The 24,187-nt window shown below is 50.9% G+C and overlaps 9 protein-coding genes across 9 annotated transcripts; 4 read left to right on the top strand and 5 right to left on the bottom strand.

Moving 5' to 3' along the window:
- The first annotated feature begins 128 nt into the window (after window positions 1–128).
- Window positions 129–2,390, top strand: F4812DRAFT_447570 (NAD(P)-binding protein). The gene is made up of 3 exons (XM_047935762.1): window positions 129–1,043; window positions 1,104–1,724; window positions 1,790–2,390. Exons 1-3 carry the CDS (start codon window positions 833–835, stop codon window positions 2,002–2,004), a joined length of 1,047 nt encoding a protein of 348 aa, XP_047785551.1. The 5' UTR covers window positions 129–832; the 3' UTR covers window positions 2,005–2,390.
- A 256-nt stretch (window positions 2,391–2,646) lies between these two features.
- On the top strand, window positions 2,647–2,908 carry F4812DRAFT_463928 (uncharacterized protein; the record flags this gene model as incomplete). Its single annotated transcript, XM_047938289.1, has 2 exons — window positions 2,647–2,765; window positions 2,815–2,908. The coding sequence occupies 2 exons, from the start codon at window positions 2,647–2,649 to the stop codon at window positions 2,906–2,908; spliced, it is 213 nt and encodes a 70-aa protein (XP_047785550.1).
- A 330-nt stretch (window positions 2,909–3,238) lies between these two features.
- On the bottom strand, window positions 3,239–5,335 carry F4812DRAFT_447568 (Cloroperoxidase). Its single transcript, XM_047935761.1, has 4 exons — window positions 4,648–5,335; window positions 4,330–4,570; window positions 3,990–4,261; window positions 3,239–3,930 (listed from the first exon to the last, which is right to left on the bottom strand). Exons 1-4 carry the CDS (start codon window positions 4,733–4,735, stop codon window positions 3,740–3,742), a joined length of 792 nt encoding a protein of 263 aa, XP_047785549.1. The 5' UTR covers window positions 4,736–5,335; the 3' UTR covers window positions 3,239–3,739.
- A 3,356-nt stretch (window positions 5,336–8,691) lies between these two features.
- Window positions 8,692–10,642, top strand: F4812DRAFT_447566 (FolC bifunctional protein). Its single transcript, XM_047935760.1, has 2 exons — window positions 8,692–8,934; window positions 9,029–10,642. The coding sequence occupies exons 1-2, from the start codon at window positions 8,818–8,820 to the stop codon at window positions 10,499–10,501; spliced, it is 1,590 nt and encodes a 529-aa protein (XP_047785548.1). The 5' UTR covers window positions 8,692–8,817; the 3' UTR covers window positions 10,502–10,642.
- Window positions 10,643–12,568, bottom strand: F4812DRAFT_447563 (FolC bifunctional protein). Its single transcript, XM_047935759.1, has one exon. The coding sequence runs from the start codon at window positions 12,530–12,532 to the stop codon at window positions 10,871–10,873; it is 1,662 nt and encodes a 553-aa protein (XP_047785547.1). The 5' UTR covers window positions 12,533–12,568; the 3' UTR covers window positions 10,643–10,870.
- A 177-nt stretch (window positions 12,569–12,745) lies between these two features.
- Window positions 12,746–15,099, bottom strand: F4812DRAFT_468865 (putative alcohol oxidase; the record flags this gene model as incomplete). The annotated part of the gene is made up of 5 exons (XM_047938820.1): window positions 12,746–13,671; window positions 13,751–14,445; window positions 14,492–14,560; window positions 14,621–14,964; window positions 15,039–15,099. The coding sequence occupies 5 exons, from the start codon at window positions 15,097–15,099 to the stop codon at window positions 13,032–13,034; spliced, it is 1,809 nt and encodes a 602-aa protein (XP_047785546.1). The 3' UTR covers window positions 12,746–13,031.
- Window positions 15,100–15,814: 715 nt separating this feature from the next.
- Window positions 15,815–18,417, bottom strand: F4812DRAFT_447559 (mitochondrial inner membrane protein-domain-containing protein). The gene is made up of 3 exons (XM_047935758.1): window positions 18,178–18,417; window positions 16,165–18,033; window positions 15,815–16,109 (listed from the first exon to the last, which is right to left on the bottom strand). The coding sequence occupies exons 1-3, from the start codon at window positions 18,289–18,291 to the stop codon at window positions 16,065–16,067; spliced, it is 2,028 nt and encodes a 675-aa protein (XP_047785545.1). The 5' UTR covers window positions 18,292–18,417; the 3' UTR covers window positions 15,815–16,064.
- A 150-nt stretch (window positions 18,418–18,567) lies between these two features.
- Window positions 18,568–20,700, bottom strand: F4812DRAFT_447557 (putative GTP-binding protein ypt5). The gene is made up of 5 exons (XM_047935757.1): window positions 20,026–20,700; window positions 19,942–19,961; window positions 19,847–19,873; window positions 19,603–19,794; window positions 18,568–19,547 (listed from the first exon to the last, which is right to left on the bottom strand). Exons 1-5 carry the CDS (start codon window positions 20,099–20,101, stop codon window positions 19,197–19,199), a joined length of 666 nt encoding a protein of 221 aa, XP_047785544.1. The 5' UTR covers window positions 20,102–20,700; the 3' UTR covers window positions 18,568–19,196.
- Window positions 20,701–20,800: 100 nt separating this feature from the next.
- F4812DRAFT_447553 (putative SAC1 protein) lies at window positions 20,801–23,832 on the top strand. Its single transcript, XM_047935756.1, has 3 exons — window positions 20,801–21,408; window positions 21,472–23,198; window positions 23,300–23,832. Exons 1-3 carry the CDS (start codon window positions 21,201–21,203, stop codon window positions 23,468–23,470), a joined length of 2,106 nt encoding a protein of 701 aa, XP_047785543.1. The 5' UTR covers window positions 20,801–21,200; the 3' UTR covers window positions 23,471–23,832.
- Window positions 23,833–24,187: the final 355 nt, after the last annotated feature.

Raw genomic sequence — 24,187 nt, 5'->3', positions numbered from 1 at the left:
CCCCACCCAAACCCGCCCCCTTTCAACACAAAAACCTATTAAAACACAACACCCCAATATAATTTTAACAAACCTTTTTTTTAATAATTTTTTTTTTTTTTTTGTTTTATTTTTTTTTTTTTTTTTTTTTTTTTTTTTTTTTTTTTTTTTTGATTGGACGTGATACTTGGCAAGGCGTATACGAATAGGTTATTGGAAGGTAATAAGATGATATTATAGTATAGATATGTCGAAAGCGCGTCATCACGCAAAGCAGCTTCAGCGCCATGATTATAATTCAACTCTTCCAGTTAAGTTCAGGCGAGAGAAGCCCAGTTTGGCCCCAGTCCCTAGAAGTCGTAACAGCTGCCTTAACGAGATGCAGCCCATAGTCCAAGTAAGCAGTTTCTGCCGGTCCTGGTAGGCTTCGCATCCTGCCGAGCACCTTTATTAAATCATCACATAGCATGAACTGCGAATTCGAAAATGCCATAGACCGATTCGTAGGGTCCAACAAAACGGCTATGCAAATACTCATCAATCTCGTCGCGAGGTTGATCCTCGTCTAACTGATCAGATGGCAGCTTTCCTTGGCGTATGCGGGCTGTAAAACGATCACTGCCCTTGTAGATAGGTAGGTACCTAGGTAGAGTTTATCTGTCTTCCTTTATAGGAGACAGATGCCCAGTCCTAATCAAACCCGGGATTTGGAGACCTCTCGTCTGCGGAATGCTTTCACCTACCTACCTACCTATCTACCTAGCCTGCTAGATACCGGCTAATAACTTAACCTTTAACGTATAACTTACCTACCCGTAAACTTTGGACCCTGACTCTTGTTAGTTACCTACCTATGTCTCGTCTTCTCGTTAGGAACGTGTTGTTTCGTCAGGTTAAGTCGTATGTAGGAGGACGGGCTTTGTTCTCAAAATGTGTCAAGGGCAAACACCCCTCTTCAGGTCCCGTGCCCCTCATACGTGTATCTTCAATACTACTACGAAGCCCCAAAGTCTCCATCTCACACTCGATCAGCGAGCGAGCATTCAGTACGGATAGGAGAGCGTGTAAGTCGATTAAGAGTACCTAAGTCTGGCGTGATTCAATTCGCTAATCTTCGACCTTAGTGGCGGACGACATCCCTCCGAGGCCTTCGAGATCTCTTGCGGGGAAGGTTGCCATCGTGACGGGAGCGGGTTGCGAAGAAGACGGCCTCGGTAATGGTCGCGCCATCTCCATCCTGCTCGCTGAGGATGGCGCTTCTGTGGTGTGCGCCGACGTACACCTCTCGTGGGCTGAATATACCAGCGCGTTGATAGAAGAAGAGGGAAAGGGGAAAGCCGTTAGCTGCCAAGGGGACGTGACCAAACCTGCCGATTGCCAGAGCATCGTGGATGCCGCACTGTCTACCTTTGGGCGGGTCGACATACTAGTCAACAATGTGGGCATCATGGGCGCCAGAGGAACAGCTACGAACTTCGACTTGGATCAGTGGCGTCGCGGCCTAGACGTAAATATCACGAGTATGGCCAACATGGTGAAGTTTGCCGTACCTGGGATGCTTCAGAAAACCGAGGCTCTAGGCGAAACCCGAGGAAGTATCATCAATATAGGATCCGTCGCGGGTCTAGTAGGGGGCACTCCCCATCTGCTATATCCGACTACCAAGGGCGCGGTTGTAAACATGACGCGAGCTATGGCAGCGCATCACGGGTCGGATGGGATTCGCGTGAATTGCGTATGCCCAGGTAAGTGAGCCGCAGCGAGAGCATGCCCGAAGTTATCTTGACCTCCGTCCGTTAAATCGTATCAGGCTATCTCTATACGCCCATGATGTACGCAAAAGGCATGAGTGCACAGACCAGAGAAGAACGGAGAAAAAGAAGTCTCTTGAAAACCGAAGGGAACGCGTGGGACTGCGCGACGGCTGTGAGGTTTTTAGCTAGCGACCAAGCTCGTTGGGTCACTGGAAGCGTTATCACGGTAGACGCCGGAACCACCGCCGTGTCGGCCATCGAACACGTGTGAAGATGTACGCGGCGGCTCACGATGGCCAGCCCAGTGAATGGCTGCTATGCGAGGTACCTAGTAAGGTCTATTGATGCGGATTCACTCTGAGACTTAATCGCTTGTTTGCCTGCTTGTTCTGTCGATGTACTACACATAAGAGTGGCTATCTACCTTTCATTTCACTCTGGACTCATGCTAAATGGTGACATGGGTTAATAATCACCTGGGCACATGATAGTTTTTGTAACATAATGCTGTAGCGGACCCGTCGACAGCATCATGGGCCTCAGTACATCACGAATCAAACCCCAGTGCTGCTCTCTCGCAACACAATTGAGGGCCTCCCGATGCGATAGCTTCGAGGACATCGCGGGAGATGTCTGGTAATCAGACTAGAAACGATGGGAGTCAAGTGTCTCAACATACCGTCTCCTCTCCCGACGATATGCGGCGCGTATTCGATGTAGCCCTTGGAATGTAAAAAAGGGCCGCCGCCTAGCCACGGCAACGTTGATTGTCTACTGTAACCTTACGTAAATGATCTGAAACCTAATCGGTATAGCTGGAGGGCTGGTAGTCAGTGAAAAGCTTGGTGTTTCGGGCGTGCACGCCAACTAGGTTGGTGCTTCTTATCCGTAAGTGAATAATCCACCGGGATTCATGAGGAACCCGAGTCTGGCCTTCTTCGACGCCTCTGCTCCTATAGGGGGTTATGTGGGTGGCTTTATCGCCGGAGAATTCATCGAACGTGCATCCTTGATGTGGATGTTGGTGTTCATGTAAGTTGCCTTGTCACGGTCTTGGACTATTGCTAATGCCTTCGTACAGTGCCGCTGTCAGCTTGGTGGTCACGGTGGCCTTATGGGCTCTTCTTCCACGAGAAGTCTCTGTTGATCATGGCGAGAAGCTAGACTGGATTTGATCATTCTTCTCCCTAACAGCCTTGATCGTGTTTAATATCGTGTGGAAGTAAGTGGGCTGGCGAGTTTCCAGCTGTGGGTTGGGCGAACCCTTTAGTCATAACGACGCTTGTTGTTTCTGTTGATCTCTTTATCGGTCATTGCTCTTGTAAGGCTCGTGAACGACAATCGTGAAGGTTGGGAGGATCCTGCATATGCAGACCCAGCCGACGATGTTGTAATACAAGTAGCAACAGGAGCAGAGTTACGGGAACCACCATCGCAGTTGAAGCAGCGCTAAACCGATGCCTGATCCCAGGAGCCTAAGGGTTTGTTAAGAACTTCGGCATTCAGCAGGCTGTGGAAGTAAGAAATGCGACTTGGTAGGAAATATATCTCCTTAAGTGGAAGAAGGCTACAGGGCAACCCCCCTGACATGCCCCAATATGATTAATCGAGAAAGAGAGAGAGAGGGAGAAAAAAAAAAGGACAGAGGTGACTTGGATTGAACAAACCCTCTTAGATAGCGAGATGTTACCCCTTAGCCTTCTCACAACTGAAAGAGATACTCATTAGATTGTCTACTGTCAGGCATATAACCCGAATTATCCTAGACGCTACCCCTTAATGCATCTCCCGCCTGAGTTCGAGCGCCCTTGCTAGACGAGTTGCGTGCAAGAAGAGTCGAATTGATATGTATAAATGGGAAGGTCAATTATGTAGGATCCAAAGTGTCTATGTACAAGTCAAATTGGCGGCTCGTAGATACAAACTTCATAATCTCCTTTCTACTCTGTCCTCCACGATATATTGAACAGGGCCATTACCCACTACGAAGATTAAAGAATTGAAGTTTAGTGGAACGGGCAGCGCTTCTCAGCACGCTTCTCGAAAGGAGCCTCGGAACGCTTAGCAAAAGGCTTGGTGAATGACTCAGGGAGATGCTGGAGAGAGTAGATCTCGCCCATCATGGTAGTCAGCTCATCTTCCGTCAAAGCCGACTTCATCTTCTTGAAACCTAGCTCGTAGGGCAGACGTTCGTTTTCTGTGATTGCTTGTGTCAGTTCTTAAGCCAAACCCATCGCGTAGGATTCATCGCCTTACCAAATAAGTACTCCACGAAGGCCTTAGGGACTGTGCGAGTCTCCTTGGATCCCAGAATGGTGACGTAGGCAACCGTCTCGCCGAGACCAAAGCCTCTACCTAGTTGAGACATGGAGAACTCGGGGTTCGTAAGGTTCGAGGTCATGAGACGGGCCGTAAGGGCGTTGGCCGCCATCTGGAAATTGATGATGTCTCCGGTCCAGTAGGCCTTGGTCTCGTTGAACACGGCCGCGTTGAAAACGTCCGGAGGACCGAAATAAGCATCCTGACGACTATGAAACTTAGCATCAACGAACCGCTTGTGGAGCGTGAGGGTTTAAGTTGTGAGCTGGAGACCAACCTCAAACTAGCATCATGCTCTAAGACGTTGTGACGGCTGAGGTGATTCAAGCTGAACCACGTCGCATTGGGCTGGGGATTCGTAGTAACCGCGAAAGTATGTAAATCCCGACTGAGCTCGTCATCGAGGTTCAGCGCAGAGCTTAAGGCATTCACCGTCGTGTTCACGTCGATATTCTTCCCGTCGTGAGGTAGGAACCCGTGGTTTGCCAGGGTGTTAAGCATAGGGCAAGGACCACGCACTTCGTGTCATTAGCATGCGGCCCAACGCTTGACATTTATACCTAATCTTTCGGGTCTTGGTGGATAGATAGCTTACCGTCGTCTGGCCCGGGGGCTTTCCACGGGGCCGTGGAGGCGATTGCGGAGCCAAAGGCTGCAACGGAGGACAGGTACACGAGCTTCATCTTGCTATAGTTGATATGCTTGATACAGTCGATGTTGAACAAATTCGACTTGTGAGTGAGACTTGGTCGTGGAGATGTAGTGCATTCTTGGTCGTACCAGCTCCTTTAAATATCTTTGGCAAGTTCGTACAACGAGCCGGAGATAATCCAATATTCCGAACATGGCGGATACCATTCACGAGCGGTAACCTGCCGCGTCACCATCGCAGGCAGTGTATTCAGAGAGCAGGAATGTATTCCGTTCATACGGCGTATTCTTGCTGACATGCTGTACCTACATGCAGTAGGTCGATACCATGAAACTCAAATTTCCTTTGGATGTATGTGGCGGTAAGTTTCTTCTGCAGATCCTGGTAAGCCCTAGTTTCCTGGGTTGACCTTGGGAGCGAAGGTCGCGGGCTCGATCGTGGAGCGAACTGTCGATCCTGCGGCGAAGCATCCACAGCGAATAAGAAGCGGATATATGATTCCATTATAATTTGGCCAAGAACGGCTTCTCGAAACATTCCTTGAAGCTTATAGCGAATGAACGATGAGTAATTATAAACACGGAGTCACCATTCACGCAACGCTTACCAAAAGCTGTACCGCTGCGTATGTGGGAACCAAGGATATGCCGAACCCAGGGCTGCCAGGGATAGTTTATTCCGTTCGTCGGGTGCAGGCATTGATCCGAGAACCGAAGAGATCCGGTGATCCTGCATCTCACAGCCCGGCAGCCCCGGACAGCTCATATTATTGTGGAAATGCGGCTGAACCCTAGCTGCTTCCGGTGCTAAGATCGGCATCATCTTGCATTATAACCTGGCGACCCGCTTGTTTATCTTGCTTAAATCCTTAACCCGCAGGTATTTAAATTCAGATGGGAACCTGAGAAACTGCCTTATGGAAACCTCCCAAGGGACGCCTACGTCCGCTCGATACCGCCGAGATCTCTCTCGCCGGGATAGTCGAGAGGCTCGTGCGGGACGGCCCATTTGTTAGTCGTGACAGACCAATGAAATGCGCGACGAAAGGAGATCACCGTTGCATTCAAGAGGGTGGCTGTGTAACGGAGTAATGGAGTTGCGATTATTCGTCCGCTCGACTATGGGGATACCTAAAGCATGAGTTAGACCGGGTTGTCAGCTTAATTCTAGACTCCCGGATAGGCCAATTAGAAGTTTAGCAATACGAAGAGCTCGTGCCACGTCACCGGCGGTAGCAGTATAATGTAGGTATACCGCGAATATGCCTGGTATCAAGTCTCAAGTTGGATATCCAAGTTTACCAATGATGAGAGGTATGCCAGTGTCTCCTATTTCAGCTTCGGGATAGTAAAATTCTATAGACTGACAGGTATTGACAGGTATCTAACCAATACAACTACTCTAGAGCTCGGAGTTTACGATTCTGTTTCCTTTCCTGGTTACCAGCTACGATATCCCGTTCAACAATCGTACGGTCAGCCTAGGAGACTACATAGATTAGGTTCGTTCAATCATAGTTTCGATAACTCCTACGTTACCACGCTTGCCTTCGTTGTATTACAGCTATAGGTAGTTCCATATGCCGGTTAGCCGGCCCGTCCTTAGTCGTTGGGGTGACTGTCAAGACAGGTTACAACACCAGGTTAAGTTCAAGACGAGGTAGTATCATAGGGGCAAGCCGGAAAGCGAAGATTTATTGAACTGTGTTGAATAGTCTGTTGGTATAATGTCAGGCATCTATATTAAGCCTGAGGCAAATATCTCAGACTCACTCCTTTTTATTCATTTCTACTTCGCCTTTTGAGTCTCTTCTGTTCATATTAGTTAGTTCCTGTCGTAAACAATAGGTAAAACAAAGAACTCTTTGAAACATGCGAATTCCGCTAGGTATCATTGCGCTCGTGGAATTCTCTCCATCAGTGTCGAGGAAATATCCTTCTACAGCATCAACAACCAATTAATGTGTACCTTTGGTAAATATCTATCGTGAAGGTTAACTGGAAGCTACCTAAAGGGATAGATAATAATTCCGAGGGCATATCCGAAACAACTTTCCTAATAGGGCATCCTAAAGAAATAGACGGTGAGGCTTAGACGACACGTAATTTATCTAGGAGGTAAGTAAAGCTGCTGCCTAGATTAGTATGCATATTCTATAATATCGTGGATCTTAGCGAGGTTGTGGAATAGCTATTATGTGACAGCAACCCAACTACTGCACGTCATGGCCGGCTGCATCGGGGATCAGCCTGATATCGATGGTTATAAGCATCGTCGGGCGCAAATTACTAATAAGCTTGCAGCAGCCTCAGTATCTGATTGCAGGTATATACATACGAGCTGTTGCTAAAATATTTTATATAACACAGACTGCCTAATGACCTTGTCTTGATTCATCTCAGGCACAGGTAGGTTAAGCAGAGGTAGTTGTATGCTTCACAGGATCAGATCAAGTTCCTTGTGGAAGCAACCAATTCATTCCCATGACTTCGGTCCTACCTCGTGACAAACTGATTATGGCAGTTCCGTAGTCTAACTTGAATTTCAAGGTGAATCAGAGATCTTCTTGCAACGAAGGAGTTGCGCCAACTGTCCATCCCAGGACTGTAGCTAAGATTCCTGACTTTGACAGTCGTAGGTAACAGATTTCAAAGCGAATCGGAGGTACAATGTCAAGAACTCCATCTAACTATACCTCTCAAGCAATGAGTAATTCTATACTCAGCAATTACTTCTGATTCACCATACTTGACGAAGGCTATGGGGGAGCATAACATTTTCTCTACTCACTGTCAGGAGTCTCGCTTGAGACTTCTTGGGACTCCTTGGGACTCCTTGGGAACAGGAATTGTTTTATATATATAGGAGGTAGACTTGGCTTCGAAGCTATCGTAGTTGGAGTTCCTCGCCGGACAACGAAGTCGTTTCCTTACCTCACGCTCTGCGACAGGGCACTTATCCTAACTTCCAGGTTAGCGAGCCTGAGCCTTCGCGATCTTTTCCGTACGGGCCATACATTGCCTCCTTTCAGACACTCCCCGGTCCTAGCAATCCTGGCAGCACCTGGTCAAGTCGATTTATCAGGTAAACCCCTTAAAATATGCCGAGCTCGGATTACTACGGAGCCGGAGGTGGCGAGAACTTACCCCCGTTCAACGTACGCAGGCACGCGGGACAATCATCAAGGGCCAATTCCGGGCAGAAGTTGACACCACTGCAATCAGATAATCCAGCCGGAAAGGGCCCCAAACCGCAACCTCTGGAACCCCCTACAATGGGTTATGTAGATCCATCACGACGCATCAGTAAGCCACAGGCCTGTGGACAAGGAAACGCTCCACCTCGCTACAGATAGGCAACCCGTCCCCTTATTCTTTACCTGTTTGCCTCTTAAGATGCAGTCTCGGGCTATCCGAGCTCTTAATATAAAAATTTGATAACGTACAAGTATGGTGAACCGTTTATGAATCAGTATAAGTCCTAGGATACCTTCACGATGCTGTTCCGATTATATTGGACCGGGGAAACTAAGGCCCATCTCATAATCGTTAAAGAAGATGGATAGGTATGTGCCTATCAACCACTCTCCGTGGAGGCATCGTAGCTCGGCCTTGGCCACTTAAGAATGAGCCTAAACAAGACCTGTGTGATGGAGTGTGTATTGTCTATGTAAGAAATATATATATATCTACCTACCTACCTCCTATAGGTATATAGATAGGCACCTTGTGTATATTTTACACTCATCACTCGAGAAGGATCATGGGAGCTACACGGCCAAGAGTCGGGTAACTTATAAAAGGTAGGTTAGGTACCTCATATACGGATCCGTACCCCAATTGCCTAGGTAGTACGGTGTTGCTTCATTGTACCTAGGTCAATACCAGGTACCTAGGAGGTATGTATGTACATTGCCCTATAATGGTGCTAGTACGTAGGTACCTAGCTATTTGGAGAAGGTGGGGTATAATTTGGGGAAGTTCGCCGTTCGCCGGCGATATCGCTGCTGATATCGCTGCTGACCCTCTTTTATCCAATTTTTGTCGTCACTTGCTCATGCGAACACAGCTGCTTACCTTCCCATAGACCAGGCGCAGACCTAGGTCCATAGGAATGCATTATGTGTTCCGACGCATCAGCCTATACCCTTTCTCTCCACGCATAAGAAAGAGCGCACCTTGCATTTCCCGCCGCACAATGGCTACCTCACAAGCCGGTAGAACGTACAACGTACCTAGAAACCCACAATCCCAAGCTCCGAGACCGTGGCGATGAAGACGAAGATAAAGATGAAGATGAGGCTAACAGCTAGATATCCCCTCAGGACGCCATCGATGCCCTCAACTCCCTTCAGACCCCTTATGCCATCGTCGAGGCCCGTCGCAAGGCTGGCATCCGTCCCGATGCCGCCTCTGTTGCGGAAATGCACGAGTATCTGCGCCGCATCGGCTACACCTCCTCCGATCTCGACCGTCTGAACGTCTTGCACGTCGCGGGAACTAAGGGTAAAGGGAGCACGTGCGCGTTTGCAGCGTCTATCCTTCTACACTACCAACGCGCACACGCGATACCTTGCAAGATTGGTCTGTTCACGAGTCCGCATTTAATCGCCGTGCGAGAGCGGATTAGAATCAACGACGTCCCTGTTAGCGAGGACGTCTTCGCCCGTTACTTCTTCCAGGTTTGGGATAAGCTCGGAGAAGCCGAAGAACGCGAGGGGCAGACGATAATAGACCAGAGGCTCGATATTCCCATGCCTACGAGGCCGGTCTACTCTCGTTATTTAACCCTGATGAGCTATCACCTATTCCTCCAGGAAGGCGTCGACGTTGCCGTATACGAAACGGGTATTGGCGGCGAGTTCGACGCCACGAACGTCGTACCGCACCCTCTGGCGTCTGGCATAAGTACGCTCGGTATAGATCACGTCTTCGCGCTCGGAGACACGATAGAAAAGATCGCCTGGCATAAGGCCGGCATTATGAAGACCGGCAGTGCTGCTTTTACGATCGAGCAAGTACCCGAGGCCACCGAAGTACTACAGAAAAGAGCCGAAGAAAAAGGAGTGACGTTGAAAGTGCTAGATATCGACCCTAGGCTGAAGGGTGTGAACGTCCGGCCGGACGCGCTGTTCCAAAAGAAGAACGCCAGCTTGGGGATCGCCCTCGCAGAAGCGGCATTACAAAAAATCGACCCTAACTTCGCGCCAGATCCGTCGGCGCTAAGTAGAGAATTCGTCGACGGCCTTGAAAAGGTTGTGTGGAGAGGAAGATGCGAAGTCAAGGCTGAAGGGCCAATCCTCTGGCATGTCGACGGAGCGCATACCGTAGACAGTCTGAAGATGGCGACGAGATGGTTCGCAGGCGAGTGCGCAAAGCGGACCGGCCCGAAAGTCTTGGTGTTCAACCAGCAAGGCCGCGACGAGGCTATCCACTTTCTCGAGGGCATAATCTCCGCCCTCCAAGCTCAAGGCCAAGGGACGTTCGAGCACGTCGTCTTCTGCACAAACGTAACGTACGCCAGCACCGGCTATAAGCGGGACTTTGTGAACCACCAGCACGACCCCGTTGCCATCAAAGCCCTCACCGCGCAACGCGCCTTCGCGGAGAAGTGGTCTTCGCTAGATCCGGCTGCAAAAGTCGCCGTAGTACCGACGATCGAAGATGCGATCAACTACGTACGAGACCTCAGCAAGGCGCCCCTGGGCGAAGGTGAGACGATACAGGCTTTTATTACGGGTAGCTTGCACCTCGTCGGCGGGGCTTTGGGCATATTAGAAGGCGCCGACGCCTTGTGACCGGCAATGGTTAGTTTTCCATCGATGGGTTTGTTGGTATTATAAAATGGATCTGCGTTCAACGAGAGGCGACTATATATACCCTGGGCATATAGATCAGGACCTACGGCGGCTCAACCCGTATAGAGTAGAATTAAATAAAGGCTTCATTCATGCTTATTGTTGAAAATATGGCTGTCGCGGCGCCTATAACACGGTCTTGTGACCTATAATCTATCGCTCCCGAACGCTAACCTTGTATCTCATCGTAGCTTAAGCTACCCTATTTATTTTTGTATTTTTTTGTATTTTTTTCATCGTATCCATGTCACCGGGACTAGTTTTACCTGGTACCTACCTACCAGCTACCTACCTACCTAGACGAGGCTTTCATAATTCCGCATCGGGCTCCAATATCCTAAGTAGAGCACCTACGAGATGAAAACTGCCCGTGGCTAGAACCACGACTTTACCACCATCTCGACGTTGCGCAGCTTGGATCTTCTCGACTGCTTCGTCGACGCTACCTACGACGGCAGTCTCCGTCCGGGGCGATAGCTCCCGCATAGCGTCCGCGGCGGCCTGCTGGACAGCCAAATCTCGTTCGGGTTCGTCGGCCGTCTTCCGCCGCACGTCGTTTCGGGCAAAGATGGCGTAGTCGAAGAAATTGCCCTGGGCGGCTCCCAACTCCCTCTCGATACCGCCGTGAAGACTTTCCAGAAGCTTCGCCACGTCGCGCTCCTGCTGGTTGAACAGCAGGACTACTTTCGCGTCGCCCGCCGAGGCTTTGCGCTTCCCCGCAAACCACTTGGCGGCTACTTGCAGGCTTTCGGCGGTGTGCGCCCCGTCGACGAGCCAGGTGAAATCGCCGTAGTGCCTCGTCTCAGAACGTCCTTGCAGCTTGGCTTGTCGCAACCCGTCGGAGAAACGCTCGGCTAGGTCCGATAACGTCTCCTCGGCCGGGACATGCTGGCTCCCGTCTAGAACCCTCAGGTGCTCGGCCGCGGCCTTGAGCGCTAGCGCCTGGTTGTACCTCTGGAACTCGCCCTCGAGGCTCCCCGTCTCGGTTCTTCTCACACCGCCCCATCGCTCGACCTCTTGGTCTTCGACCTCGATCAACGTGGCCTTCTTTTCAGCGGCCCGCTCGCGCAACACGCGCATAGCCTCCTCCTCCCCCTCTCCTCCCCGCAATTTCCGCGTGAAGCATTTCCGCCCCGGCTTCATCACGCCCGCCTTATTCCACGCGATCTCGGGCAGCGTGCCGCCGAGCATTCCGACGTGGTCGATACCCAGCTGCGAGATCACCGAGGCGGTGACCGCTTCCGCGGGCAGCACGTTCGTGGAGTCGTACTCGCCACCGATGCCGCACTCCACGACCGCGCTCTTCACCCCCTCCCGCAGGAAGACGTGGAAGGCTAGGATCGTCAGGAAGCGGAAGTAAAACGGCTTCGAGGCAGGGCCCTCGACCTCCGCGGCAGAAACGTTCTTGTTCCCCGAGCGCGCGGCCTCGTCCCGCGCCGCCTCCGTCAGCGCGTCCCACACCTCGAAGAAGTACCGCGCGAACAGCTCCCGGCTGATCGGGCGGCCATCGAGCTGGATGCGCTCGCGCACGGAGACCAGGTGCGGCGACGTGTAGGTGCCGACCCTGCCGACGGCGGCGGGTACGCGCGTCAGGACGGAGGTCAGGTACGCGCACACGGAGCCCTTGCCCTTGGTCCCGGCGACGTGGATGCACCGGAGTCGGGCAAGGTCGTCCTGGGCTAGGCCGGCGCGGGCTAGCCACGAGAGCATCTCCGGGATGGCGAGGGCGTTGAGGTCCTTGGCGGAGGGGGACGAAGCGGAAACGGAGGCGGAAACGGAAACGGAGGCGGGAGGGGAGAACAGGGATGTGACGGCGCGGTTCGACTGAATGGAGTCGAGGTGCGCGAGCGCAGACTCGTAAGTCCGCGCCATGGTTGACGAGTAGAGACGCAGGGCGGTTATGTGAATGACGGTGGTGATGTTGAGGGGGAGGTGGAAAGGCAGAGGGAGAGGTCTGAGTAAGCACTTCATATGCGGATGTTTAAGGGAGTTGATGGTGATGATGATGAGGGAACTCACCGGCCGATCGCCGGACTCAGTAGCAAAGAATACCTAGGTACCTCTTAGAAGGCCCCACCCCCATTGAGACTATTGGAAATCTTACCTAGGGCGCCGTAGGATGGTACCTAGGTGTTGGCAATAACCCCTTATTTGACCAAGACAAGTCTTGACGAAACACCTTAGTGAAATTGTATTAATTTTCTCTCTGTATAATAAATACCTAGTGAAATGTATAGCAGCCCTGAGATGTAAATGGTTTTTTTTTAGCATAGATAATCTCACAGAGATATAGGACAAGTATGGCTTCAAATCCGCCATCGACAAACCCCCATTAAGAAGATTACGGTGAGGATCACGCTGAACATAGCATTAGGAGGTAGGTATATGTGTGCTTGATCATAGCGGAAGCTTTGTATACCTACCTGGTATCAAGGCATACCATACCATACATACCACACGGCCTCCTCCATCAAGTATCCTTCCTCTTCCCACCGAGACCAAGTTCCGCCACAAAGATATCCGCTGCTCTCTCGCCCACCGCAAACGCCGTGCTGGCCGTGTTGGCAGCCACGTTCCCCGGCGCGATGCTCAAGTCCGCGACCTTCAGCCCCTGAACCCCGTAGACGCTCAGGCTCGCGTCCACGACTCCGCCCTGCTCGGGCGGCGCCATCTTGCATGTGCCCAGCGAGTGCCAGGTCGTGCTGATGTGCTCGCGCAGCCACTTCTCGATGATCGCGTCGTCCGCCGGCGTGTACTTGATGTCCTTCACGACGTCGGCGAGGCGGCTGTTGTTGTTGTTGTTGTTGTTGTCGTCCCACAGCTCAACGCACGCCGCGTCGGAATCCGGCGGGAACGGCGGGTGCGTCGCGGCCACCTCCCCGCGGTACACGTCCGCGCGCCGGAGGATCTCCCGCTGCTTCTTGTAGATCCAGATGTGCTTCCTGACGTCGAGGTCGTGCGGGTCCGCGAAGAACCCCGTCTCGAAGTCGACCGGGTCGTCTACGCTCGGACCTGTGATGTGGATGCGGCCGCGAGAATACGGATGTACCGTAAATGCTGTTAGAGAGATAAACTGCCCCACTGGTATGTTGCCCGGATCGTTGGCAAACCTGTAGGAGAGGGGGGAGGGGTCAGCAACGCATATTCTAGGTTCGGGATGGTAATGAGCAAGGCTGGTTGGTCTCCTACCCGCTGACGAGAGACATCAAGGCAATCGGCTTGTTCGGCTTATCCTTAAAGTCCCGTTCCCACGCCGCCTGAAACTCGGGGCCGAGTTCAGCAGCCTCCGCATTCGTTGGCCGGACCGTGCAAGTGACATCCTGGGCGTTCCAGCCGGCCCTAGGGTCTTTAGTCTTGACGAGCTCGTCGACGCTGACCTCGCCGCGCATTATTGCGTCGGCTGTCTCTCCTGGTGCTAGGTTCGTCCTGTAGGAATGCACAAGCAGATGGTGGTCTTGATAATTAGTGCCGACGCCGGGAAGGCTAGAGATGACCGGGATCCCCGCTCGCTTCAAGATTTCTGGGCTACCTATACCGGACCTCTCTAGCACGGAGGGAGTTCCCAAAGTCCCGCTCGACAGGATCACCGTTTTGCGGGCACGGATGCTTCTGGCCAAAGTAGCATCCTGAAATCTAGGATTCGGCCGGTACTCAACCCCAACCGCGTTTTTCTTGTCGTCGATGATTACTCGTATGACCTGGGATTCCACTAGGACATGCAGGTTTGGGTGCTGGCCGTCTCGGAGTCGAGGATGTAGATATGCATGGGCAGCGTCCTGACGTTTGCCATCTGGCGAAATGAAGCGCAGGGCCCGTTGGGTACCGTTAATGGAATCTAGGCTTTGAAGGTCTTCTATCTCAGGCCAGCCAAGCTTCTTAGCAGCCTCGATGAAGCTGTTCGTGGGTGCTAGAGCTCGGTATGTAGGTAACTTTTGAAATCTGAACTGGCCTGTCGTCTCCATGAGTGTCCTTGGAGCCGGGGCCGTGGTATGTTTCGAGCTGCAGAATCCGTCAGATGCGGTTCACGATAATAGGTAAATCGGTCCGTTTGACAGGTACCTTCTTGAGATATGGAATTATGTCGTCTGCAGACCAGCCGGGCATATTCCAAGCATCAAAATCAGACCGCTGTGCCCGAGTATACATCATGAAATTTATAGATGAGCCACCACCGAGAATGCTGCCCGTCGGCACGACTAGTTGCCTATTGCCCACCTTCTCTTCTTGTCCGGCTTGGTAGAACGAAGCCGCCGTGCTAGTTGGCGCCAGATTGCGCGTGAAGAGGATAGGATGCACGATCGTGGGCAACTCATAATTGTTCTGTCTACTTTCGATCACCAAAACAGAGAGGTCTCGGTCAGCGTCGCTGAGCCTTGAAGCAACTACACTGCCAGCGGTTCCTCCTGCGAGGGGTTAGCGTCCAGTAAAGTTACAATTCTACTATCAAGCCTTTAAGAATCAGAAAGGTTCTACCTACCTCCTATGACGATAACGTCAACCTCTTCCAAGTCATGAGGAAGTTGTTTGAGAATACCCATCGTAGTTCGAATGATAGTCTACCTATTATCTGACAAATATTCAATGTTAACTTTTAAGGATAGATCGATGGAAGTAAATCCGAACTGGATATTTTATCTATTAAATAAAATGTGAGAAACGGACATGCTTTCTAGTTGTAGGAGATGGGATAAGCCCTAATGACGCAGGTCCTTACCGCCATTCAAGCTATCACTACTCCATAGTTAGGTGTATACTTGAGTCCGAGTACCTACCTATATTCGAATCTTATTCGAATGACCTATCGGCGTATTTCGACTGCCGGCCGCTGTTTATGCGCCGACGACGTATCCTCGTCGAGTACGTGGCCCCAGTGATGGTTTATAACCGGAATAATTTTCTGTTGCCCAGTCCGAGTCGGTTTGATGAAACAATCGAAGTACGTATTAGGTACGGATAGGGAACTTGCATGCGCTCTGCAGGCTGGATACCAGAGAAATACGCGTATAGGGAACCTACCCCCCAGGTCCCTTAGGCATCATATATAAAACGTCCTGACCTAACATATGAAGATCCCAGACATCGCCCTTACTTTTGGTGAATAGATAGTGCTTCTTGTTGAAAATACTCACATAGCAATTTACTCAGCACGACTATACAAGTATGCTTATACCTTATGATCCTGTAACATCAGGTCATCTATACTGGCAAGATGCTTTGATAATACACACGTAGATACCACAAAAAGACACGGAGTAGTTCAAGAGCAGGGTATACCTGCCGTCTATTTCTTGTAATTATCTCATACACAGGCTGATTAGCCTCCCTCCTCGCTCTCCCCTTTATTTTCTTTCCTCTAGACAAGGGCAAAAGTAGGTTGGGTAGGTACCTAGGGTAGGCACCTAGGGTAGGTAGGTGGTATGTTAGAGGATGCAAATGTACAAGGGACACGTGGAAGTGTAAAAGCAAAAGGGACGATATGTTTCCGTTTCTTATGTCTCCTGGTTTACTCGACTCTCAAGCTCTGTAACCGAGCTTCGGAGGCGATGACCTATTTATTCTCTGTCAGCATATCTTCAAGAACGGGTAATATATCGAAATCTTACATCCAAAGCTTGTTGCACCTCGAGTACCTTCCTAACCTCTGCCAGCCAGTCTCGGCTCAGCGTCTTGGCCCATCCTTGTAGGCCGTTCATCTCTCGTGCCGCGGCATCCAGGTCGCCCTCCTCGAGAAGCGTCTGGGTTCGTGTAAGGATACTTTCGACATCGTTGCCAGTCGCTAGACCTTGCTTCTTGAAGAGAACCTTGCTCAGCACCCAGCTCGACGCGTGAGAAGCTACCCCTGCGTCGTCGGGCAGCAAGCTAGCTTTCCTCACCTCGGACGCAACGCGACGGAAACGATCGATTAGCTGAGAAGGCGTAGCGATGCCGCGTTGGTAGGCCGACGGGTTGATCGAGCCGACGGCCGCGTTAACCACCGGGTCATCCGTAGCGATCTCCTTTAAGGCAACTAATTCCTTGACGAAAGGTCGCGGGTGCTCGGCGTCGCTGAGGCTGGCGCGCACGGCCTCGACGGCGACGTGCAGCTGCTGGGTCTTGAGGGTCATGTCGACAACGTCGTTCCATCCCGTCGTGAGCTGCTCCAACTCCCTGACAGCGTTACTTAACTGTTCTAGCTTGCCAAGCCTGCTATTTCGCTCTTCCTCGACACAGTTTTTGACTTCGCGCAAAAACTGGCGCTTTAGATTCACGGCCTGCTCGATCAGCAGATTGTTAAGCCTCGCTTCGTTGAGCTGCCTTTCCCGCTCTATCTCCGTCTTGATTCTCGAATCGTAAGCAGCCTGAATGCGTCGAATCTCCTCCTCGAACTCTGCCCTCCACCGCTTCTCCTGGGCGTTCATAGCTCTCTCGACACGGCTAACTAACTCGACGGCCGCATCTTCGAATTCCCTAACCTTGGCCGCCACTTCCGAGGCAGCGTCCTGTTCAACTTGGGCCTTCATCTCGCGGATCTTGGAACCGACCTTGTTCAGCTCACTCTTGGCCTTTTCGACGGTAGACGAAAAGCGGCCGTCGGCATTGTCAGCGTTGACGACGGTGATGATATCGTTGAGCATTTTAACCAGGTCCTGGACCACAGGCTCTTGAGCGTCATTGACGCCTAGAGGATCAATGGGGGCAGGGGGAGGGAATCGAGAGGGCTCGTCAACTTCGGGAGGTACGAAGCCGACGGTTTCCTTCTTCGGCGGTTCAGCCTTCTTCTCTGCGGCCTGAGGAGCTGCAGCAGGAGTAGGTTCGGGGGCCGCAGGTTTCGGTGCTTCGGCTGGCTTGGCCGCAGGGTTCGACTCGGGTCCTGAAGAAGAAGAAGCAGCTTTGCTAGCAGCGGTTTTGCTAGCAGTTATATCTCGCATGGCACTTGACTGCCTACCAGCTGGTTCGCCGGCATCGGCGACTCTCCAAGATGCGCCGCTCTGTGGCGATATCTTGACGTGAGCTCCGGTGTCTTCGCCTCGGCCGCCAATGGTCAGACCACCGGGGTATCGCTTTTTGTAGTCGAGCTCTTCCAAGTAGAGCACGGCTTTTTCGCCAAACGGTACATATTCGGTAAAGAAGTCGTGGAAGTTGTCGCTTATCCGTGAATACCACACACCACCAGCGAAGGTGATAGCTCCTAGGAGTATGAGAGTCAAGGTATAGTTATACAATCGACGGAAGAACCCCTTCTTCTTTCTCAAGGGCGCTGGCTGGGGCGGGGCAGGCTTAGAGTTGGTCTTTTCAGCCGCGGATTCTGGGACGGGCGGAGGCGGAGGAGGCGTGTGCGGGACTTCCTTAGAATCAATTGTCGAGGATGCAACTTTAGCTTCTGTTTTTAGCGCGGGGGGATCACTCGACGCAGCGGTGGTGGTCTCGGACGTAGGTAGCTTCGCGGGTGTAGAGTCATTTATTGAGGGCTTCTTGTTATCGGCGTAGCATCTCTGGTTGCAATTGACGTTAGCCCTCGGTTCTCTGGCAGTGGTACGGGCATTATGTTATGTCTATGCTACATCTATGCCATATATGCACATCTATGCCGTATCTGTGACTTGGGGAACTTGAGGAGGACTTAGGGGACTTCATACCCTCCCGGCTGCACCAGCCGATCGTGCGATCGCGGGCTGCCATTGACGGCCGACGGCAGCAGCAACGGGCCTGCTGCCTACGGCCTTGACAGATCGCAACGATGTCCGCAACATGAGGGCATCGAACGGGCCTTCAAAAATGCGATTGCCGTTGCTAGGTTATGACTGGGGTGGTTGTCGTGGGCGAGGGATTATATGATGTAAAAACCTCGGGAAGCTTTTTTAAGCTGCACGTCGTTTTGGAAGCAAGTTGCAGGTTGCTCGGTCTAGTGGGACCTGGGATATACGTACCTACGTACTTTTTCTTTTATTATGTAATCAATCATTCCGTCACCACATGGCACATGCAGCATTACAGCATCATATTTCCACAAACTTATTAGGTACCTTACCTAACGTAGTACATGCTAATATCTCTACAATAGAAGGCAATCAAAAGAAGCTTGCCAAAACAGGGACCTAGGTAATAGTTATAGCACAGTTATAAAGTACCTAATGCATCTCATCAAAAAATGTTACTCTATCGCATTACTCGCCGAGCTATATACGTAGTAGCCCAGCCTCGTCCAGTCTCAGTCCAAGTTCATCTCAAGCCACATGCCGACGTACCTCTTAACACTTTGCCTATAATCGACTGCGATGCATCCAGCAGTTAAGCCTGTACCTTGAGAACTCGGTGAAAAAAAGTCAGGTATTAAAAAACGATGTATGCCCTCCTACCAAGAAACTCCCAATGAAATATACACTTGAGCATCTCGCGTCTTTCGTCATGCTTCCTAAACACGTCCAGTCTCTGTTGCAGGCCGGACCTGGATAGCAGCCTGGCTCGAACAGTTCTGCAGAGCCTGATTGAGTGTTCCCACTCGAGCACGGCATCTCTGCCATAAGATAAGGCATGAGAACGCAAATATGACACCAAACAGCTAGCCCAGCGCCAGGGAAATCAGTGCGCTGCGAGGAACTTCTAACCCTTCGTTGTACCACGCCCCAACGGTATCCAGTAGCCCCCGGAACTGCCTCTAACACGCGCAAGGCCCTCCTGATTGTGTATTCGCACCCTCCGGAGCCAAGCTGACGCCTCCCGGTCGTTGACCAGGCCTGGTGTGTCGAGGACCGACTTGGTCGAGCGGTAACTTCTTCGCAATAGCAGTAAATAGTTCCCGGACATTCTCTGCCGTCTTGGCCGAGGTTTCGAAGAATAATAACCCCGCTTCGTTTGCGTACGCTTCGGCATCGGCAGTCGAGACAGCTCGCTTGTCGGGTTGCTCGGTAACTAGATCTAGCTTGTTTCCAGCAAGGGCGATGATGATGTTCTCGTTTGCTTGTCTTTGCAGTTCTTTCACCCAAGCCTTCGCCTTATCGAGAGATGCCTACGCTTATTGTTAGCCAACCCAACCGCCACCTCTTTGTTCCTCGAAGACGTACGGATTGAGTGATATCATAGACAACGACGGCGCAGTTCGCATTCCGGTAGTACATGGGCGCCAGGGACTTGTACCGCTCCTGGCCGGCAGTATCCCAGATTTCAAACTTGACAGTGGTGTTCTCGTCTAAGGAGATGGTTTGCGTTAAGAAAGCAGCGCCGATAGTGGATTCGCGATACGAGTCGAATTGGTCCTGGACAAGGCGTTAGACAAATTCATCTAGAGCTCGTCGAGAACCTATTCACCTTCACAAATCTTAAGACGATAGAGCTCTGTAGTGTAGTATACATGTTAGCAAAAGATGCTGCCTAAAATGGGTCTGATGATGGGCCGGCTGTACCTTTCCGACCGCAGATTCTCCTATAAATTAATTAGCATATGATATTACACCAATCCAAGGTCCAACTAAAATCGTGATGCATACCTAATAACACTAACTTGAACTGCGCGAAGCGTCCTGTCACGCCACTCCTAGCCGCAGGGCCCGGTCGAGAAGCCATGATAGATGGATAAATGGGATTCTGAGGATATCGCGGTTGTGTTTGGAGAGAGAGATGAGAGTCGAAAAGGGTAGAGGATGGAGGGGGGACAGAGGCGGCGATTTGATAATGGAGAACTTTACGGGGTCTGTCTTATCGGAAGGGTGGTATTATTATGGTCGATGTGGACGGTCTGGACGGTCTGGAAATCAAGGTGGTGGGAATCGGAGAGTAACGCAAGACAAGGCTGTATGTAAAGTGGTAAAACCCGACTCTAAATGCTGGTGAGACAAAGGGAGCGTTTGGGAACGGAACTAGCTTCGCAGATAAACGAAAGGTTGTTCGGACCAAAGATGGATTAAAGTTGTGGTAAAGTGTGTTGATTGATTACTGCCTTGGCTTCGTGCGATGTTTGAAGGAAGCTAAAGGTTATGGAAGAGTTGCGCTCTGAATGGTGAGTGGCTGAGCAGGTGAATGATGTAGTGGAGCAACACGTCGCCAGGCTCGGGTTGCCGGTGCCGCGCAGGTGGCTACAGTGGGAAGCCACATGTTATTAGTGAATGATTATGTACCTATATGGGAACCTGCTATTTTTATTGTTAACCCCACGTGATTTTGATTACTACGAATAATTTGTCAAAGTGCCCAGTGATTTCAAGTGAAATGCTCTGTAACTGTAGTGTATAATTATTCACTTATCCAATATTCCTTATTTTAGCACCCAAAGTACCTACACTCAGTTCCGATAAGGCAGTGACCCTCTCCCCCTCGACTCCTTATCACAACTGAATTTCATATGTAAACGGAAATGTAAACGGCACCGTGCACACCCTGGAAATAGACCTGGGTACCTTGGCTTCTTAGCTTCTTAGCTTCTTGGCTTCGAAATCCCCTTTCGGGAAATATAGATGTACATTATTTCATCAGCCGCAAACCCGTAACGAAACTCAAAGCTGCGCAACTTCACTTCACATACCAAAACGACGTGCTCTCGCGATCGTCTCACCCTCCCTGCACTCCTTATCCTTCCGTCTATCTTGATTTATTCCATTCTTCTTCTTGATACCACATTATGAGTGCGTGCTGAGCATCACCATCATCATCATACAGCTAGCCCATCATGACCCTCCCCTACCGGGACATTAATGTCCACGTAGCAGCAGACTCCTATACTTTCACCTCTCCCTCCTCCCCTAATGCTCCGGCTCTTATCGTCGACCGTCCTACAGGTGACGTGAGGCTGAGCGAAGCTTCTCACTTCCCTAGCAAGCGCGTCTCTCGCGTCTCTAGTATACCTGGCATACTCGGCTTTCTCAAACTTAGACTTGGTATTCCTCCGCTTACCTACCCTACCCGTGGAAATCTGTTGGCGCAAAACTAATATAGGGTAGATAAATATGTCATCGTCATCACGAAGAGCCAGCCCGTGGGCCGTCTCAAGGGCCATATGGTATACAAGATCATTTCGACCGAGTTCCTCCCTATGCGCGAGCGACAGATCCGCGATCCTGATGAAGACCAGTTCCTATCCCTACTTAAAACTTACATTATGAAAGGACCCATGTACTTCTCCTACTCCCTCGATCTTACCAACAGTTTTCAGAGACAAGCTACCATGGACAATTCGAGCCCGCTTTGGATGCGAGCCGACGATCGTTTCTTCTGGAATAGATTTGTACAGTCCGACCTCATAAACTTTCGCAGAACCGGTAACAGATCGCAACCAGGCCCTCAACCAGGCGCCGACCCCTATATCCTACCGGTGATATGGGGAACGCTCGAGATACGACCCACTACATTTAAGAATACGCCCCTGACTCTTGTTCTGATCACCCGTAAGGCAAGACACCGGGCTGGGACCAGATACTTCACGCGAGGTCTTGATGAGGAGGGACACGCCGCAAATTACAACGAAACCGAGCAGATTGTCGTTTTGAACGACACAGGTCGAGGCTTGGGCGGATATGCCGGAAGTACCGACATGCAAAGCGGCAAATACCGTAGCTCAGAAGGAGCGGAGACACAGGTTTTATCTTACGTCCAAACGCGAGGCAGCGTACCTGTGTATTGGGCCGAAATAAATGCCCTCAAATATACCCCTAAACTTCAGGTCAGGGGTATCGAAACAGCTCTGCCCGCGGCCAAGAAGCACTTCGACGAGCAGATTCGAATCTACGGCGATAATTACCTGGTGAATCTCGTCAACCAGAGCGGGCGCGAAAAGCGCATCAAGGAAGCCTACGAGCAGATAGTGCAGATGCTCGTTTCCTCGCCGACGGACAAGGTTAAAAGTGACGCCATCACCGACGAAAAGTTCCACGTTATCGAGCCCAGCTCCTCGAAACAGGAATATGACCGGTTACACTACGTCTACTTCGATTACCACCACGAGACCAAGGGCATGCAGATGCACAAGGCCATGTTGCTCGTCGAGCAGCTTCAAGACGCTCTCCTAAAGCAGCAGTACTTCCGGGGCGTAGACATGCCTGCCAACGGCGGCCTCGAGACTAGGAACTTTCAGACCAGCGTTGTGCGGACGAACTGCATGGATTCTCTCGACCGCACAAACGTCGTTCAAAGTATGCTGGCGCGATGGACGCTGGACCGCATGTTCACCGACCTCGGTCTGCTCCAACGAGGCGAGACTTTCGCCACTGCGGATGTTGCTTTCGAATTCCTTTTCAGGAACATATGGGCCGACAACGCCGATACCGTATCTAAAGCTTACGCAGGCACCGGCGCTATGAAAACGGATATTACTCGTACAGGCAAACGCACAAAGGCGGGTATTTTACAAGACGGAAATATCGCCGTTACGAGATTCTACCTAAATAATTTCCGGGACGGTCCTAGACAGGATGCCTTCGATCTCTTCCTGGGCGCCTACGAGCCTGCTGCCGCTAACATCGGCTCCTCGTACATATTCGCGGATCGCAGGCCTATTCTCATCCAGAGCATCCCCTACGTCCTTGCGTTCAGCTTATTCTTTATCTTCGTGGGTCTCTTTACGAAGCGCCTCCCCGGTTCGACGGTCTGGACCATCAGACTCTTCATCCTATTTTGGCTGGTTGTCGCCGCCTGGTGTTTCAACTTTGTTATTAGCCACGGGATGCTCTTTGTAAGTTTACTTCTCGAGACCTTTTCCTCTTATTTCTTCATGCTGCCATACATATCTGTGTTGCGGAAATAAGTACGACGATGCTAACTACGTTACTACAGGTCAACTGGCCCAAGCTCAATCCGCGACCGTGGGCCGTCGAGGGATACCAAGACGCCATCACCAAGATCCACAAGGACGCTCTGCTAGGCCCCTTCGTGGCCCGGCACGAGCGCGGATTGAGCGCGGCGCGCTATCTCAACGCGGAAGAGGGCAAGAAGAGGATCGAGTAATTAATTATCCGGGAAAAAAAAAGGAGGAAATGGAAAGCATTAGGGGGAGGGGGGGGGGTTATGTATTTTTATTTAATTTCGTCTTGTCCCCTTAAATCCCCGTTGGCCCGTTCGAGATTATCGTTTCAAATTAATTGCGTAATTTTATCTTTACTTCGTTTCTTGTCTGTGTGTCTTGTATGTATTTAGAAGGGCTATTTTATCATTTTAGTTGGAGTTTGCGTTAGGAGTTAGTTGTACGCCGACGTTCAGTTTACCAATACCTAAAGCATTAAGAGGTTGGCGGTACCTAATGGCCTGAGCCTCGCGTATTCACTTGGCCCCCCTTAACCGTTTAATGTTGCTATTTCGAATCATAATTGTCCCCCCCCCCCCCCCCCTTAAGTGTACACAACATATCTTCACGTTGGAGTTCCCAGCAATAACTTGCTACCTTGGATGGATACCTACCTAGGTACCTACCTGGTATAATTCAAAAGTTGATAAAACACGTTCGTGAGGAGAAACTTAGTAATTATTACGATTAACTACACAATTCTACAAGCTATCTATAAAAGTAAAAGCACCGCATAATTGGAGCGCGTATATCGTACACGTACGTACAAGCCAGTCAGTCAGTCTTCTGTTTCCTTCCCTCCCTCGCTCTCGCTTGCTCGCCCCCTTTTTCTCTTTTTTTTTCCAATCCGCGCAATGCATAAAAGGTAAGTAAATTATTAA

This window comes from Daldinia caldariorum (genome assembly GCF_022478825.1).
Source record: "Daldinia caldariorum strain CBS 122874 unplaced genomic scaffold F4812scaffold_29, whole genome shotgun sequence".
Classification (NCBI taxonomy): Eukaryota; Fungi; Ascomycota; class Sordariomycetes; order Xylariales; family Hypoxylaceae; genus Daldinia; species Daldinia caldariorum.
This window is presented reverse-complemented; position numbering and strand designations above follow the sequence as displayed.

What these genes read in the sequence shown, in the direction of transcription:
- F4812DRAFT_447570 (XM_047935762.1), top strand. Translation starts at nt 833, where the DNA reads ATGTCTCGTCTTCTCGTTAGGAACGTGTTGTTTCGTCAGGTTAAGTCG. An exon ending in CAGTACGGATAGGAGAGCGT is followed by an intron (nt 1,044 to 1,103) that starts GTAAGTCGATTA and finishes CTTCGACCTTAG; the next exon opens with TGGCGGACGACATCCCTCCG. An exon ending in CGTGAATTGCGTATGCCCAG is followed by an intron (nt 1,725 to 1,789) that starts GTAAGTGAGCCG and finishes AAATCGTATCAG; the next exon opens with GCTATCTCTATACGCCCATG.
- F4812DRAFT_447568 (XM_047935761.1), bottom strand. Translation starts at nt 4,735, where the DNA reads ATGAAGCTCGTGTACCTGTCCTCCGTTGCAGCCTTTGGCTCCGCAATC. An exon ending in AGCCCCCGGGCCAGACGACG is followed by an intron (nt 4,571 to 4,647) that starts GTAAGCTATCTA and finishes AATGACACGAAG; the next exon opens with TGCGTGGTCCTTGCCCTATG. An exon ending in GAGCATGATGCTAGTTTGAG is followed by an intron (nt 4,262 to 4,329) that starts GTTGGTCTCCAG and finishes TAAGTTTCATAG; the next exon opens with TCGTCAGGATGCTTATTTCG.
- F4812DRAFT_447566 (XM_047935760.1), top strand. Translation starts at nt 8,818, where the DNA reads ATGCATTATGTGTTCCGACGCATCAGCCTATACCCTTTCTCTCCACGC. An exon ending in AAGCCGGTAGAACGTACAAC is followed by an intron (nt 8,935 to 9,028) that starts GTACCTAGAAAC and finishes ATATCCCCTCAG; the next exon opens with GACGCCATCGATGCCCTCAA.
- F4812DRAFT_447563 (XM_047935759.1), bottom strand. Translation starts at nt 12,532, where the DNA reads ATGAAGTGCTTACTCAGACCTCTCCCTCTGCCTTTCCACCTCCCCCTC.
- F4812DRAFT_447559 (XM_047935758.1), bottom strand. Translation starts at nt 18,291, where the DNA reads ATGTTGCGGACATCGTTGCGATCTGTCAAGGCCGTAGGCAGCAGGCCC. An exon ending in CGGCTGGTGCAGCCGGGAGG is followed by an intron (nt 18,034 to 18,177) that starts GTATGAAGTCCC and finishes AATTGCAACCAG; the next exon opens with AGATGCTACGCCGATAACAA. An exon ending in AGGTGCAACAAGCTTTGGAT is followed by an intron (nt 16,110 to 16,164) that starts GTAAGATTTCGA and finishes GAGAATAAATAG; the next exon opens with GTCATCGCCTCCGAAGCTCG.
- F4812DRAFT_447557 (XM_047935757.1), bottom strand. Translation starts at nt 20,101, where the DNA reads ATGGCTTCTCGACCGGGCCCTGCGGCTAGGAGTGGCGTGACAGGACGC. An exon ending in GTTCAAGTTAGTGTTATTAG is followed by an intron (nt 19,962 to 20,025) that starts GTATGCATCACG and finishes ATTAATTTATAG; the next exon opens with GAGAATCTGCGGTCGGAAAG. An exon ending in GAGAATCTGCGGTCGGAAAG is followed by an intron (nt 19,874 to 19,941) that starts GTACAGCCGGCC and finishes ACTACACTACAG; the next exon opens with AGCTCTATCGTCTTAAGATT.
- F4812DRAFT_447553 (XM_047935756.1), top strand. Translation starts at nt 21,201, where the DNA reads ATGACCCTCCCCTACCGGGACATTAATGTCCACGTAGCAGCAGACTCC. An exon ending in CTTTCTCAAACTTAGACTTG is followed by an intron (nt 21,409 to 21,471) that starts GTATTCCTCCGC and finishes AATATAGGGTAG; the next exon opens with ATAAATATGTCATCGTCATC. An exon ending in TTAGCCACGGGATGCTCTTT is followed by an intron (nt 23,199 to 23,299) that starts GTAAGTTTACTT and finishes ACGTTACTACAG; the next exon opens with GTCAACTGGCCCAAGCTCAA.